General features: G+C 41.6%; 1 protein-coding gene across 5 annotated transcripts in view; it reads left to right on the forward strand.

The window, feature by feature from the left end:
• Nucleotides 1–13,434, forward strand: part of RTTN (rotatin) — a 119,007-nt gene that overhangs the window by 35,170 nt on the left and 70,403 nt on the right. For all 5 annotated transcript variants that reach the window (XM_061131162.1, XM_061131159.1, XM_061131161.1 and 2 more), the window contains 8 exons: nucleotides 769–908; nucleotides 3,914–4,085; nucleotides 5,619–5,718; nucleotides 7,704–7,792; nucleotides 8,364–8,481; nucleotides 10,067–10,163; nucleotides 10,805–10,873; nucleotides 13,004–13,192. In XM_061131162.1, coding sequence (XP_060987145.1) covers nucleotides 769–908; nucleotides 3,914–4,085; nucleotides 5,619–5,718; nucleotides 7,704–7,792; nucleotides 8,364–8,481; nucleotides 10,067–10,163; nucleotides 10,805–10,873; nucleotides 13,004–13,192 — 974 coding nt within the window. The remainder of the gene's footprint in view (nucleotides 1–768; nucleotides 909–3,913; nucleotides 4,086–5,618; nucleotides 5,719–7,703; nucleotides 7,793–8,363; nucleotides 8,482–10,066; nucleotides 10,164–10,804; nucleotides 10,874–13,003; nucleotides 13,193–13,434) is intronic.

Consider the following 13,434-nt stretch of genomic DNA (forward strand, 5'->3'; position numbering starts at 1 on the left):
AGACGGAGAGACGCCGGGCCGCTGTGCGGCCTGCCCGCGGGCGCTGTGTGTCTGGGTGGGAGGTTAGGAAGTGAGGCACTGGCATTCAGCACCGACTGTGGAAAATAGAGGTCAGCCTCATGCAAAGGCTTACAGGCAACGTGAACCGTGCTTTTCAAGCAGACTTCATAGAATGACCCTGGCTTCGTGGATTCTACCTGTTCATATATGGATTAGCGTGATAGGTTGATTGCTGAGCTCTCAGAGACCCAGCTTTGTTAGCAGCCCTTCTGGGCTCAGTTAAAGGAGCGAGTGGCGTGCAGGGCCCCCCTCCCTTGGATGAGAAGGTGGGGAAGATGGGAAAGGCCCACCCACACGGTAGCAGTGCTTCAGAAGACAGAGCTGGACCCTGGCCACTGCAAGACCGCTCGCCCCCTGCGGGCGCTCCCGCTGTGTGCGTGGGCTGGGGGGTGCAGGGGGCAGCTCTGAAGATCTGCAGGGGCCCCATCCAGGGCAGCCCCACAGCTAGACTCCTGGAGAAAAATGAGCGCGTGTCAGGAGGGTTGGCACATTTTGCTGAAGTTCTCCAGTATTATTTTTTAAATACAGTTGGATGTAGGCTTCTTACCTCATGTTGGTTATTTTGAAAAGTCCTTATTCAGCTGAGTTGAAAGAAATTTGTGAGTTGCCCGACAGGTCAACACAGTTTCTTATTTTCAAGGTAAAGAATGAAGCGGCATGTTATGCATACAGTCAAATCGTAACTTGCCTCTTGATGAAATCCGTTAGGGCTATGCTGACACTGAAGACCCTCTGGGGAGCTGCATCCTCCACCTCAGCAGAGAGAGTGCGGAGACCGAGGAAGGGGTGCTCCCCTGTGCCGCCCGGCTGAAGTCCATGCTGCGGCTCCTGCTGGTGAAGAAGCCCTCGTAAGTAGAGCCGGTCCTCTGAGTGTGCGGGGCCTCGGGAGCGTTCTGGGAAGTGAGTGAGTCCGTGTGGGACCAGAGACGGTCAGGGAGAGTGCTTCTCCTATCAGAGGGCCCTGTGGGCGGTCTTGTGGACGCTTTCCTCGGTGCCCCTCCTCCTCCAGCCTCTCCGCCAGGCCCGCCTGTGTTGTGGCCGCTGCCCTCACTGCAGGTCACAGCGCTGCTGCAGGCGGGGTGGAGCCGGGCAGAGAAACGGATGGCAGGAACCATAGAGCATTCGCACTGTCTTCTCTCTCTAGAGATTGTTAGTCTCCTGGAGTGAAACTTCTCCAATGAAATATTTTTCATTAAAAATTAAAAATTTTCATTAAAAATTTAAGTTTTTCATGGAAGTGTCATGGACCGGTTGCCTCACATACCAGGGTCTGTTGTTGCTGCTCAGCCGCTCAGACGTGTCTGACTGCAACCCCACGGACTGCGTCTTGCCAGGCTTCCCTGTCCATCACCAGCTCCTGGAGCTTACCAGCGTGTGGGTGTATTTTCATCTTGTTTAGCTTGTCCTCTTACCAGGGAAACTGAAGCAGTGTCCTGTCCTCCACCATTCGTGTGTCATTTTAACTAAAAGGAGAGGAGGAGAGAAGGATTGTCTTTCTCCCTTCTGTCAGTGCAGCATGAATCTTCTGTTACTCTCTTGGTGTAGCAGGGGTTAGATTTCCCCTCACCGAGAAGAGAAAAAACACAAGTCCAGATGGATAAGCAGTGACGGAGAAAGGACCGGCTGGAAAGGCTGGGGGACACAGACAGACGTTCTCTTGACGATGGGTAATTTTGTTTTCCCCTTACCTAGTCAGGATGATACAGTGGCTTCTTTGTAAACAGGCAGTCAGATGAAAAAATAAGGAAGTAGGTGAAATAAAGTAGAATGATAAGAGAATGGAAGGAGGAAAATCAGGAGACTAAGAGCACATGCCTCGTGCAGAGAGGAAGCTGTGGGTGATGCCGGAGCGGGTGGGGCAGACGCGGTTAGTGTACGTGTGCGCCTCGGGATCGGGCTTCTGCAAATGCTCCCGAGACCCTGGGGAGTGTCTTTATTACTCCTGTGCTCATTTAGTATTCCCTTCCTCGAATTTGGTAATTTAGCAAAACAGATGTTTATTTCTGGATCGCCTTTCCTGGCCCAAAGTCTCCGGGTAAACAGAAACGCTGTTCTCAGGCAGGACATCTTAGGGGCTTAGAGATCCCCTCCCAGGATCCAAGGACACGGGTGAGGTAACTCTCAGTTACACAGAGCTTAAAGCAGTGTAAATCAGTGCGTAATTGTTTTCATTATTTGACTAATCCTCTCTTATCTCACCAGACCATAAACTCCATTAGGCAGGAACGCTGTCCACTGGCTAATCTTTACATCCTCAGACCTTCACTGACCACCTTGGGCATACACATGCTCAAAATGTATTCATTGAAAGAAACAAGTGTAGGGAAATAGTCGGATTCTGGTGCTCTTGCTAAACCTAAGAAAATGCGGTTTATCTCCCGGAGGAAGAGATGCATAAATCCATGTTTGACATGTTCCCCTCTAGCCTTTCCCTGGGGGTGGTGGCTGCCCCTGCACCGGTGACCCCAGACGCTAATGCAGAGCATGGGCACAAAGGAAGAGCGTCATGTGGCTGACACAGCAGAGGGGAGAGGGAGCTTTGCCTGACTTCCCACACCATCTTGGAGCAAATGTTTGCCCTTCAAAGATGGTACCTGCTAGTAATACAGTAAATTCCTGCTTTCTGTCGATTTGGGAAGCCCTTGGGGACGGTGGTCGGCTGTAACCTGGCAGCACTCAACACAGACACGACCTGGCCCTTCTAGAACTGGGCGTGTAGCTGAGAAGAGAGATCGTGTCGGTCATACTTGATTACTGATTGTCACAAAGCGAGACCAGTGACGGGGGCTTCAGGGGGACGGAACACAGGCTTGCTGTGGTAGGGAGGCCTGCACGGGTGTGCGGGTTTTAGCTGTAGTCTCACACGTGGAACCTGAAACCTGGAGCTCGATCACCACTTACAAGGCCCCAGTGTCCCTGTAGTTCAAGGACCTGTCTCAGGATCTCCCAGCTCATTGCTGCTCGTCCACTTGATGGTTTTTCTAGTTTTCCATTTCATTGTCTAATAGTGTGCAGTGGTCAGTCTTTTCTTGAAATCTCCCACCTTCCCACTCAACTGGCTTTAAAGCTAATCAAGTCCAGATAAAATAGAGTTTTGATGGGAGCTAGAAGTATTTGCATTTTCATATTTGAGGGGATCTATTTCACTCCGAGTATCTTACTTTAGCTATTAACATGATTACTCTCCTGGAGGTTTGACCTGTTGTCTGGACTCTGTTCCTACGTTTGTGATAGTTTTCATAATTGATTGAGGTAGATCACTCGACATGGAGGCGGGAGTCAGGATTTTTAATTTTTAATTTGGAGATGAGGCAATATTGACTGTGAAGTTTGCAGTCACAGTAAGTCTGCATCTTCACTTGTAATTAGCAATTATTCTTTATTTCTGCTGCCTATTTATAGATGTAAAATGCAAGAATAATTGTAGATGTACAGTAACTATTTTAATAGAAAAAGTAAAATGTCATCCATAATGTCAGTATAGTAGAAAATGAAAAAGTCAAAAGTGTTAGTCAGTCAGTCAGTCGTGTCTGCTCTTTGCAACCCCATGGACTCTAGCCTGCCAGGCTCCTCTATCCACGGAATTCTCCAGGCAAGAGTACTGGAGAGAGTATCCATTTCCTCCTCCAGGGGATCTTCCCAACCCAGGGATCAAACCCAGGTCTCCAGCATTGCAGGCGATTCTTTACCAGCTGAGCCACAGGGGAGCATAAGCATGGCAGATGATTGTGTTGATTTGTAATAATTCTTTGTGATTATGGGCCTTTATAATTTCTATACTTTGTTTCTTTTTTTAGCTGTTTATATTCAATTTATGTTACAAAATGCTGACTTAAAGACTTTGTTTCTGCAGGGTCCGGGTGCTGGCCTTAAAGCTCTTAGCATCTCACCTTTCAAGGGAAGAGGGTGCTGATACCAAGCGCCCTTCAATAGATGCCAGAGTTCTCTCCAGAGTTACTAATTTATTCATTGTGAAAAAACCTATTGAACTCAAATTGGATGACCGAAGAGAACTGATGATTAAGGTGACTCTAACTTTCAAGTTTACTCATTTGTTTTTAACTGTGTGATCTATTTTGTGTTACATTCTTTATTCCATTATACACCAGATAGGGAGAGAAATGGTAGCTTCACATGTGAAGTTGAAGTGTGTCCTGGCTTTTTCTGGCTTCTGGATACATTTGTTTATTGAACAGATATTTCTTTACTGCCCACTGTATGCCAAACATCATGTCCCTTTTCATTGAGAATATGGACTGGAAAGGCAAGTTCATAAGTATCTTAAACACAACATAAGACTAAAATTGAGGAAAGACATTCTGTGATGACTCTTAAAAACAAATGTCACTGACATAAAAACTATTCTTTTTCTTCTCTTGGAAATGTTCAAAAAAGAAAATATTCCTGTGATAAAATTTTTTAGCCTTTTCATCACAGGAAAAGTATATAGAAGGCAAAGGCAGTTTCTCTTAAATGTTACAGTGGTTCTGAGATATTTTTGTTCACCTCTTTTTCTGAATCTTTGGCTTTTCCCCTCTCTTCAGAGGTTTAGCCTTCATCTGTCTGCCCAGGGCTGCACCCGAATCATGGTGGACTCGCGGGATCAGTAACAGCTCGCTGTCCGTTACCTTCATTGGTTCATTCCCGGGTTTCATAGCTTCTCCTGTGACTCCAAGTGTGCAGTCTGGTGGTTTTTATTTAAGTTTAGACCAGCCCTCGAGGCCCCGGCAGTGCTGTAGAGCCACACGTAATACATGGATTTTTAAAATGGGGAAACACGTTCCGCGTTCTCCTAACATGAGTGTTCAGGGCCATGTGATGGCCCTCACAGGTGGTTGGAGCACCTTCTCAGGCCTTAGACCAGGTCCTCTTGGTACCATCCTGCGTACTGAGCCCCTGGTGTCGTTCCTGGCCCTGTGTGTGGTGTGGAGGAGGGAGTGGGTTCTGGAACTGCCTTTCCCGAGTCCACGTCAGGGCTGCAGATGGCAGTGGGTGGGAGGAAGGAAGAGTGGTCTGTGTCCTTTTCTCTCCCCGATTCCTGTTGTTTTTTGTGTCCTCAGACTCTGTCCTGGCAGGAAGTGACGTTCGGGGACTGGTATGGGGCAGGGGCTGGTTGGAGAGCTGGGCAGCCTGCCCCAGAGAGCTCTCTGCTCCAGGGTGCTTGAGAGGGGAAGGGGAGCGGGCGGGAGAGAGAAACCACACAACAGAGCAGAGCATCTGGGGTCACTGTTCTCAGGCTAGTCGGCTTCCACCTGGAGTGATGTTGTGTGACTTCAGTATTTTCTGTGAGATTGTTAAAAGTGGCTGTTAATGGGTTGTGAATGACTTCCTGGCAAAAATGTACATTAAGAGGAGAGGCTTATTTGACATGATGGCTCTCTGTTTTAGATCCGAACTCCCTCCCTGACCTAGCACATCTTTCTTCCAAATATAAATACATCGATTACTTAAGTTGGCTTTTGAGCTTTGTTTTTATGGTATGAACTTTTAGAATGCTGTAGAATTTTACTGGAGAATTGGAAGATGAAAAAATAATTTTTTTTCTTTTTGTTTTTCAGTTGGAGACTGTTGAGAAGGTGTATGAAATCTTTATCTCAGATGATATTGATCTTGTTTTGAGAAAGTCAGCTGCAGAGCAGTTAGTGGTGATTATGCAAGGTAATGTCTTTTAAGGAATGTGCTGTTGAGAATGGAATTTCAGATTGCTGCATACAGTAGTGCCAGGGGTTGGCAGACTGTGGTTTGTAGGCCATCTGGCCTGTGCCCTGTTTTTCTTTCGCAGTCTTCAAGTTAAGGGTGATGTTTACGTTTTTAACAAATATGCGACGAAGCCCATATGTGGCCCACAAAGCCTGATATATTTACTATCTATTCTTTACAGAAAAAGTTTGCTGACCTCTGGTCTAGATCATCATTATGTGACCTGTGGAATGTCATTTGATAAGATTGTCTTCCTTTTAAAATGTTGATATAATTTGAGCAGTAAATTGCATCTTCCTTTTTCTCAGTTTACCTAGTACATGGTATTCTGTTTGTTCCCTCTTGCTTAAAGAAATAAATCAAATTGTACTTTGTGGGTAGGTAAGATAAAAATAAGGCACTGTAACTATGTATTTTCTTTAAAGGTTTATTTTTAAAAAGAAGTAGCAGAATGTACTCTTAGCTTTGTTTGTAGTGTTGTTATTCTTAGTTTTTAGTTTTTTACTATATGTGATGTGTGTAAATTACCGTTAATGTTTGAGAGAAGTACCTTTGCATTTACATAAAAGTATTTTTTTTCAACTTGGAAGGTGGAATATGATAAATGTTACCATCCTGATTGGGATGAGAGAGTAACATGGAAAGGCATATTCAACATATTTGTGGTTTTAATAACAGTAGTAGAAACTACAGAAAATCAGGCTCAAGCAAATATGGAACGCCTCAGCCAAGAAGATTAAAAGAAGCTTTTAGAGAGTATTCTTTTAGTATTGTCTAATATTTCAAAAAGAAAGCTCATAATTTGGTATGCACTGTATTGGAGGGTAGTGGAAACTGCCTTTTTAAAGTGGCAGTTGAAGATAGTTACAGTGATAGCTACTAATTCAATATCAACTTTATGTTTGCATATTTTTCTTAATGAGAATATAGGAGGACAAATTAAGAAAATTTGTCTGCAAGTTATGAAATACTTATATCTAACTTAGAAGCAGTGAGAGTTTTTGGCCCTAATGATATCTCTAGTACCTGTGTGTGTGTATGTCTTAGTCTTTTAGGGCTTCTGTAATAGAATACCACAGACTGGGTGACTTAGAAACAACAGACATTTATTCTCACAGTTATGGAGGCTGAAAGTCCAAGGTTATGGTGCCGTACATTCAGTGTCTGGTGAGGGCCCATTTCTTGGTTCATAGTTGGCTGTCTTCCTCCTGTGTCCTTACGTGGAGAAGGGGCAACGAAGCTCTCCTCTTTCTATCAGGACACTAATCTCATTCACGAAGCCTCCACCCTCATGACTGATGACCTCCCAGAAGCCCCGCCTCCTCGAACCACCACTTTGGAGACTGGGTTTCACACAGATGCGCTCTGTGGGGCACAGACACCCAGACCGTGCCAGTGTGCACACACACATCCGCACGAATATGTTTATTGAAACAGAGTTCATGTTCTTTAGAAATATGTAGAGTATGTTACAGGCCCTTTCTTTTATATTTTCTATTAAGAGTTTGAGATTAAAGAACTTGTGTTAATAGAAAAATTATGTTGCAAGTGATATTTACACATTAGCTTGTGGAGAATTTAAATGTTTTGAGGTGATGGATGTGGAAAAGAGAAGAAATGCCAATGAAAGAACCTAAAATAATTTTCCATGTACAAATTAAAGGATTCATTTGTATACTTAAAATTCTGGTACTTTTCAGAATCTGAACTAGTTCATTTAATGATTCTTTTTAAATAGTTTCTTTACATTATAGAAGATGTGCTTGTTACTTAAAAGTTTTCAAATTGTTGAGATGTGTATAAAGTAAAAAGTTTAAGCTGTCATCCTCTAATTTTCAACTATTTTTAACAGTTTGAAAGTTGTGTAGATGTCTGTTCTGTATTTTTAAGACTACAGAAAATGTTCTTTAATTTTTAGTAACTTTTTTTTTTTTGGTCTACAGATATTAAAATGCATGCTGTGGTGAAAAAATTGTGCTTAGTTGACAAGATAATTGAGTATTTAAGTGAATGTGTGGGTCAGGATGGTGAGGTAAGACATATTTTTACAGACTGCTGTTTTTATTAATTAAATTTGAAATGAGTTCACCTGGATTTGGATGAGTTCTTGGAGTGTCAGTCTTGAGTAACACCCACGACCTGTTCATTTTTTTTTTTTAATTTCTTAGAAGTGAGGTCTCTAAAGGAAAAGTAAGCTTAAAATTCCTATTCCATGTATAAGCAGAAGTATATACAAAACTTACTTTTAGTGGAAAACACTTCTTAAAGTTTGCTTTTTAGTTTCACATAATTTTGGTGAAAAAGCATGAATTTAGAATAAGATAATGTTATATTTTGGAGCTTCCCAGGTGGCACAGCTGGAAAGAATCTGCCAGTTTGATCCCTGGGTCGGGAAGATCCCCTAGAGGAGGAAATGGCAGCTCACTCCAGTATTCTTGCCTGGAGAATCCCATGGACAGAGGAGCCTGGTGGGCTCCAGTCCACGGGGTCATAAAGAGTCAGACCTGACTGAGCGCACACGCACGCACACACGTATGCACAGTATGTTTAGTCTCGTCTTAGAACCGATGACCATAGAGAACTGTGTTTGCCTCGCCGGCCAGGTGGTGGAGTGTCTGGTGCAGCCGAGCCTCACGCTCCTGAGGAAGGTGCTCTGCGCCGACCCGGTCCTACGAGTTTCTCTCTCCCAGCAGACTGCTCTCCTGACCCTGCTTTTCAGAGGTACATAAATTCTGATAGTAAGGAGCTCAGTCTTAAGCTTTAAGTGTTTATTCTTTAACTGTAGGTGACATTTACTTTCCATTTTACTAACAGAATATCAAAGTGGGTATGCCACTAAAAAACCCATTGCAGTGGAAAATGTTTAACACTTCTGTGGAAATTTTCTTACAATCCTGTTTCAGAGTAGGCCTTACAGGCAGGGAGGGCTGAAGCCTCTGACGGCCCCTGCGCGGTGAGGTGGCTGTCCGGGGTGCGTGGTGGTCAGTTCTGCCTGCAGAGCGAGGGGCTACAGCTGCCGTCACCACTGCCTTCTTCCCAGCATCTGTTTCCCCTCTGTTGTTTGTGTGTGTGTGTGCCTTCAGATCTGACGCTTTGCTGTGATAACCACTTACATTCTAAAACTGACCTAGAGGGTATATAAACCCAGTCTGGGGAGTGGGAACTAGACCATCCTGAATGGCTCTGAGCATCAATGTGTTATGTTACATTTTATGAAGTGTGATTTTTTTTTTAACCCCTTTCAGTTTGGTTGTAATTGAGTAACGTATTTAGATGGGAAAACTCCATGTAATTTTTGTCTCTTTTTAAATTTTTCTTGCCTTTTCTGACTGTTCTCAGTAGAGAGCTTGGCAACATTATATGCTGTTTTCTTTCTTAGAAGTGTAGGGCCCCTGCTTTTAAATATTCTACAAGAAATGTCTTGATTGGATGTCTCAGTATGCTTAACCTTATCAGTTATTAGGCATATTAAGAGATAAATGATACTTGTATTCAAAATATCCTTAGAATATAGTCATTTCATTTTAACATTTTCTTGTCTTCTAATGATTCCTGCTTTCCAAGTTAAAGTTAGGACACAGTTTAAATAATATTGATAAAGCTTCTAACCAGGTAAAGTTCTAGAGACTCAGAGTGTTCAGCCTCATATATTTTGAGTAGTGTGTAAAATTTTATAGTTTTTTAAATAGATTGATGTGGAAGACTAGCAGTTATGGATCTGTAGTTTTCCTTCATCTCATTAATAATTATCTTCCTATTAACCTCATTCAGAAGAACTTAATTCCAGTTTACCATTTCTTTATGATTTTAACTAGTCAAGCAGTCAACTAATTATGAGTGCCTATTAGATTCAAAGGTGTTTTCTAAACTAACATAATCTGTACCCTTTTTAATACTTTTTCTATCTCATTGATGTTTCCAATCATTACTTAATTGAGTCTGAGAATAAACAATAATATCTGTCATTAATGAATTTAGTTTCAGGGCAAAATTAGTTTTTTACCTAGGTACTCAATAAGGAAAATTAGTTACTCAGCAGACATCCGTTGACTTCATACTCTGTGCTAGACCAGGAGTGACATCCTCCCAAATGTACTACATCAGAACCTCTGTTAACAAACCCTACAAAAATTTGCATAGATTTGAAAGGTTGAGAGCCACTGTTTTAGTAATGTCAGTTTATCTGGGTTAACATTGCATTTCTCTGAGAATGGCATCTCTTCTCTTTGAGTTAAGATATTTTAAATTTGAGGTTCATTCTTTCTTGAGGTGAAAATATAAAGTTATGCTTCTTTTTAATTCTCAGTTTCCTTGATATTTCATGAAGATTGTACCATTGTGACTGAAGTTGGAGCTTTGTTTTGTCTTCTGTTATTTGATGAAGTATCAAGAATGGATATGTGGTGAGCTATAAGAGTTTTAAATGAATTTTGCTCTGAAATATCTGTGTAAGGTTTCTGATGCAGTCTTGCAGCAATACATGGAAATTTCTGACTTAGGAAGCTTATGCTTTCCATGGTAGATATATGTGGTATGATTTTTGGTCTGGGTAGGCAGTATTGGTAGGTGCATTGGCTCAAAAAGTCACCCTGAACTTTACTTTTGAACATCACTAAGTATAAAATTTAATAATTACCATAGTAAATTCTATCATAAATGCATTTTTTAGTATATACTCTCAATTTTGTGTTTTTTTTCTTGAATATTTAATGTAAAAAACCTTGGGGATGATGTTTAGGATGGTAGCATCTGATTAACACTGACCTTGAGCAGGATTACTGGGAGGGAGACACGGAGGCCCCCTGCCAGGATAGCACTTGCATCGTCTGAATCATTTCTTACATGGACTTCTTAAAGAAAAGCACTGTTTGATCTTTATAAGTAGATTGGGGAGTGGCACCGTGTTGTAACTGGACTAAATGACAGAATCAGCTGCAGCTGTTGATCTGAGCGTCGGTTGAGGAGGGGACGCGGGTTGTATTTGTTCGACATAACGACGGTCCACTCAGTTGTTCTTTGCTTTTATGTTTCTTCTGTGAAATAGGTCTGATAGTCCTTCCTGCAAACCATCCTCACCATCAGTCTTCAGTTTGCCTGTTTCAGTTTCTAGAAGGTAAAGAATTTCTTTCTTCGATTTTCTCGAAGGTAAAATACCGGTACTGAAAGGTAAATAAAAATCTGATTTGCTAAAGTTTTCATCTAGCTTTTCATCACATGCCTTGTAGCACTTTTGTGTTTCCTTCACAGGGGGGCTTCTGAAGGCTCAGTAAGTGTGCATCCCCTGTCACCAGATATTTGGTTTGGTGGTGTTCACATCTATAGAAAACTTGAGAGAAAACAGGCAGTGAACACTTGCATATACTGCAGTCTAGATTCAGCAACTGTTAAGACGTGGGCCTTCCTTCCTTCCTCCCTCTCTCCCTCTCTTTCAATACATTTATTTATTTTTATGTAATCTTTTTCCCCAACCAGTTTAAAGATAAGTTTCAGACATAATTTTACTTCCCTTCTAATTATTCCAATGTGTACCTCCTTAAATTAAGACGTTATCTTATATAACCACTGTACCATGAATGGTCACATTTAAGAAAATGAAAAGCAATTCTGTAATTTGATCCAGTTTCTCTAATTATATCCAAAATATCCTTTATGGATTTTTTTTTTTTAAAGCAAGATCCAGTCAGGTCATGAATTACATTTGGTATTCATCTTTCTTTAGACTTTTTAAAAAGTAAGTTGTTTTTATGGAAGTGTACACAAAGTTTACAAATCATAAATTTTTCTAGATAAATACATGCATGTATCTAACACATAAAGTACAGAATATCACTAGCATGCCAGAAACCAGTTTCATGCTTCTTCCTTACTTCCAGTGCCCACAAAGGGAATTCTGCTTTCATTTCTGTTCTTGTACGTTGTTCTTGCACTTTATAAAGTGTATCCGTGTCTTTGACTTCTTTTGATTAACTTGGGGAGATTTGTCTGTGTCATGTCATGAAGCACTATTAGGTTTATTTTCATTGCTTTATAGTGTTCTGTGTGAGAGTATACAGCCATATAGTTTACATTCTACCCCTGATGGATGCTGGGTTTTCTGTTTGGGGCTACTATGAATAAATGACTGCTAAGAATATTCTTGAACATATATAGGTCGGAGGGTATTTACACGTTTAGCTTTAGTAGGTGCTCCTAAACAGTATTCCAGAGTGAGGCGCTGGAACCACCGAAGTGATTCACCCTCCCGGCCCCAGTGTAGCAGCCCCTGCCGCTCCACACCGCATATATTGATATAACGTCCGGATTCCCCACCAGGCACATCCATGGTTCACCTTTGATTTACCTGTTTCAGGCCTCCCATTAGCCATTTCTCTGAGGAGCCCTGGTTACTCCTAAGGAAAATTCCAATCTTTAAAATTTACCTTTTCTTAAATTATGCAGTCTCATTTGTAAACAGAATCCTTACCTTATGATGCTTGAAATGAAGAAGCACACTAAAGTTCCTCTTAGAAATCCTACCCAAGTGTGTTTACCTGACAGTTACAAATATGTGAATTAGGAATTTGGGGTTTATTTTATTAGCAAAATTATTCTTTTAACATTTGAGATGCTAGACATTGCTGTACTGCTAAACACTGTTAAATTAACTTTAAGAGATGCTGCTATTGAATATTTCTTAGATCTAAAAATATTTCTGGGTTCTCTTGGTAACACAGAGTGATTGAGCTTATTGATGATGCTGCTGTGTTCTCAAGTGAAAATAGTTAAGTTGTGATTCTGTCACTTGTTGACTGCTATGAACACAGGCAATTCATTTAGCCTCTGTAAGTCTCATTTTGATCATCTGTAAAATGGATATGCTACTGCCATGCCATGTAACTGAATAAAAGGTAACATACATTGTTAGCATACAGTGGACATTTGTGCTTCAGATGAACACCATGTATGTGTCGTTCACTGTAGCCATGGGCCTTGATCTCAGGGGCTGTCAATTCCTTCTGCAGACAGCTCTAATACAACGAGGACTGTGGTAAATCCTCAGGTAAGTGTTTAATCAAGTGTTTTGGGAAGTTTGGAGGAGGGCAGAAGGATAAAGCATGACAGCTGCTCAAAATCGGGACCATGAGAGAGATCTTGGTGTTATTGTAAAGTGGGAGGCATAGAACTAAGTCTCTTTGTGGCTCGCCCTTTTGCATAGCATTTAAGAGTTTAAAAGTTCGTGATCATTTTTATTCCTTCTCTTCAGGTATCATCTACCAGTGCATGTACTTGGCCACCACGCCGTGAGTCCTTACTCCATGGTTTTGCCGTTATCTGCTGACTCTTTGGCCTTGAAGCCGGTGTCAGATATGCTGAGGATGGCTTGGAACCTGTCGTGGTATCACGGGACTGACAGTGTGTTGAAGCAAGTGAACTCCGAAGCTGAAATCCAGGAGTAAGTGTGACACATGTAGAAAAGCATTCACATTTCATTAATTTAATTAGGTGTTATTTTTCCGGTAGATCAAGTAGCTGTTTTACTTACAGTCATCTGCTTTTTCACTGAAGATAATAATTTTTACTCTGTTTTATAGGTTATATGTATTCATTCCTTTTGAAAAACTATCACACAAATTTAAACACGTTGTTCTCTGCTGTTTTAGAGGTTGTATAAAGTTGGGTTAGTTAATAGATTAA

This window comes from Dama dama, chromosome 27 (assembly GCF_033118175.1).
Source record: "Dama dama isolate Ldn47 chromosome 27, ASM3311817v1, whole genome shotgun sequence".
NCBI lineage: Eukaryota > Metazoa > Chordata > Mammalia > Artiodactyla > Cervidae > Dama > Dama dama.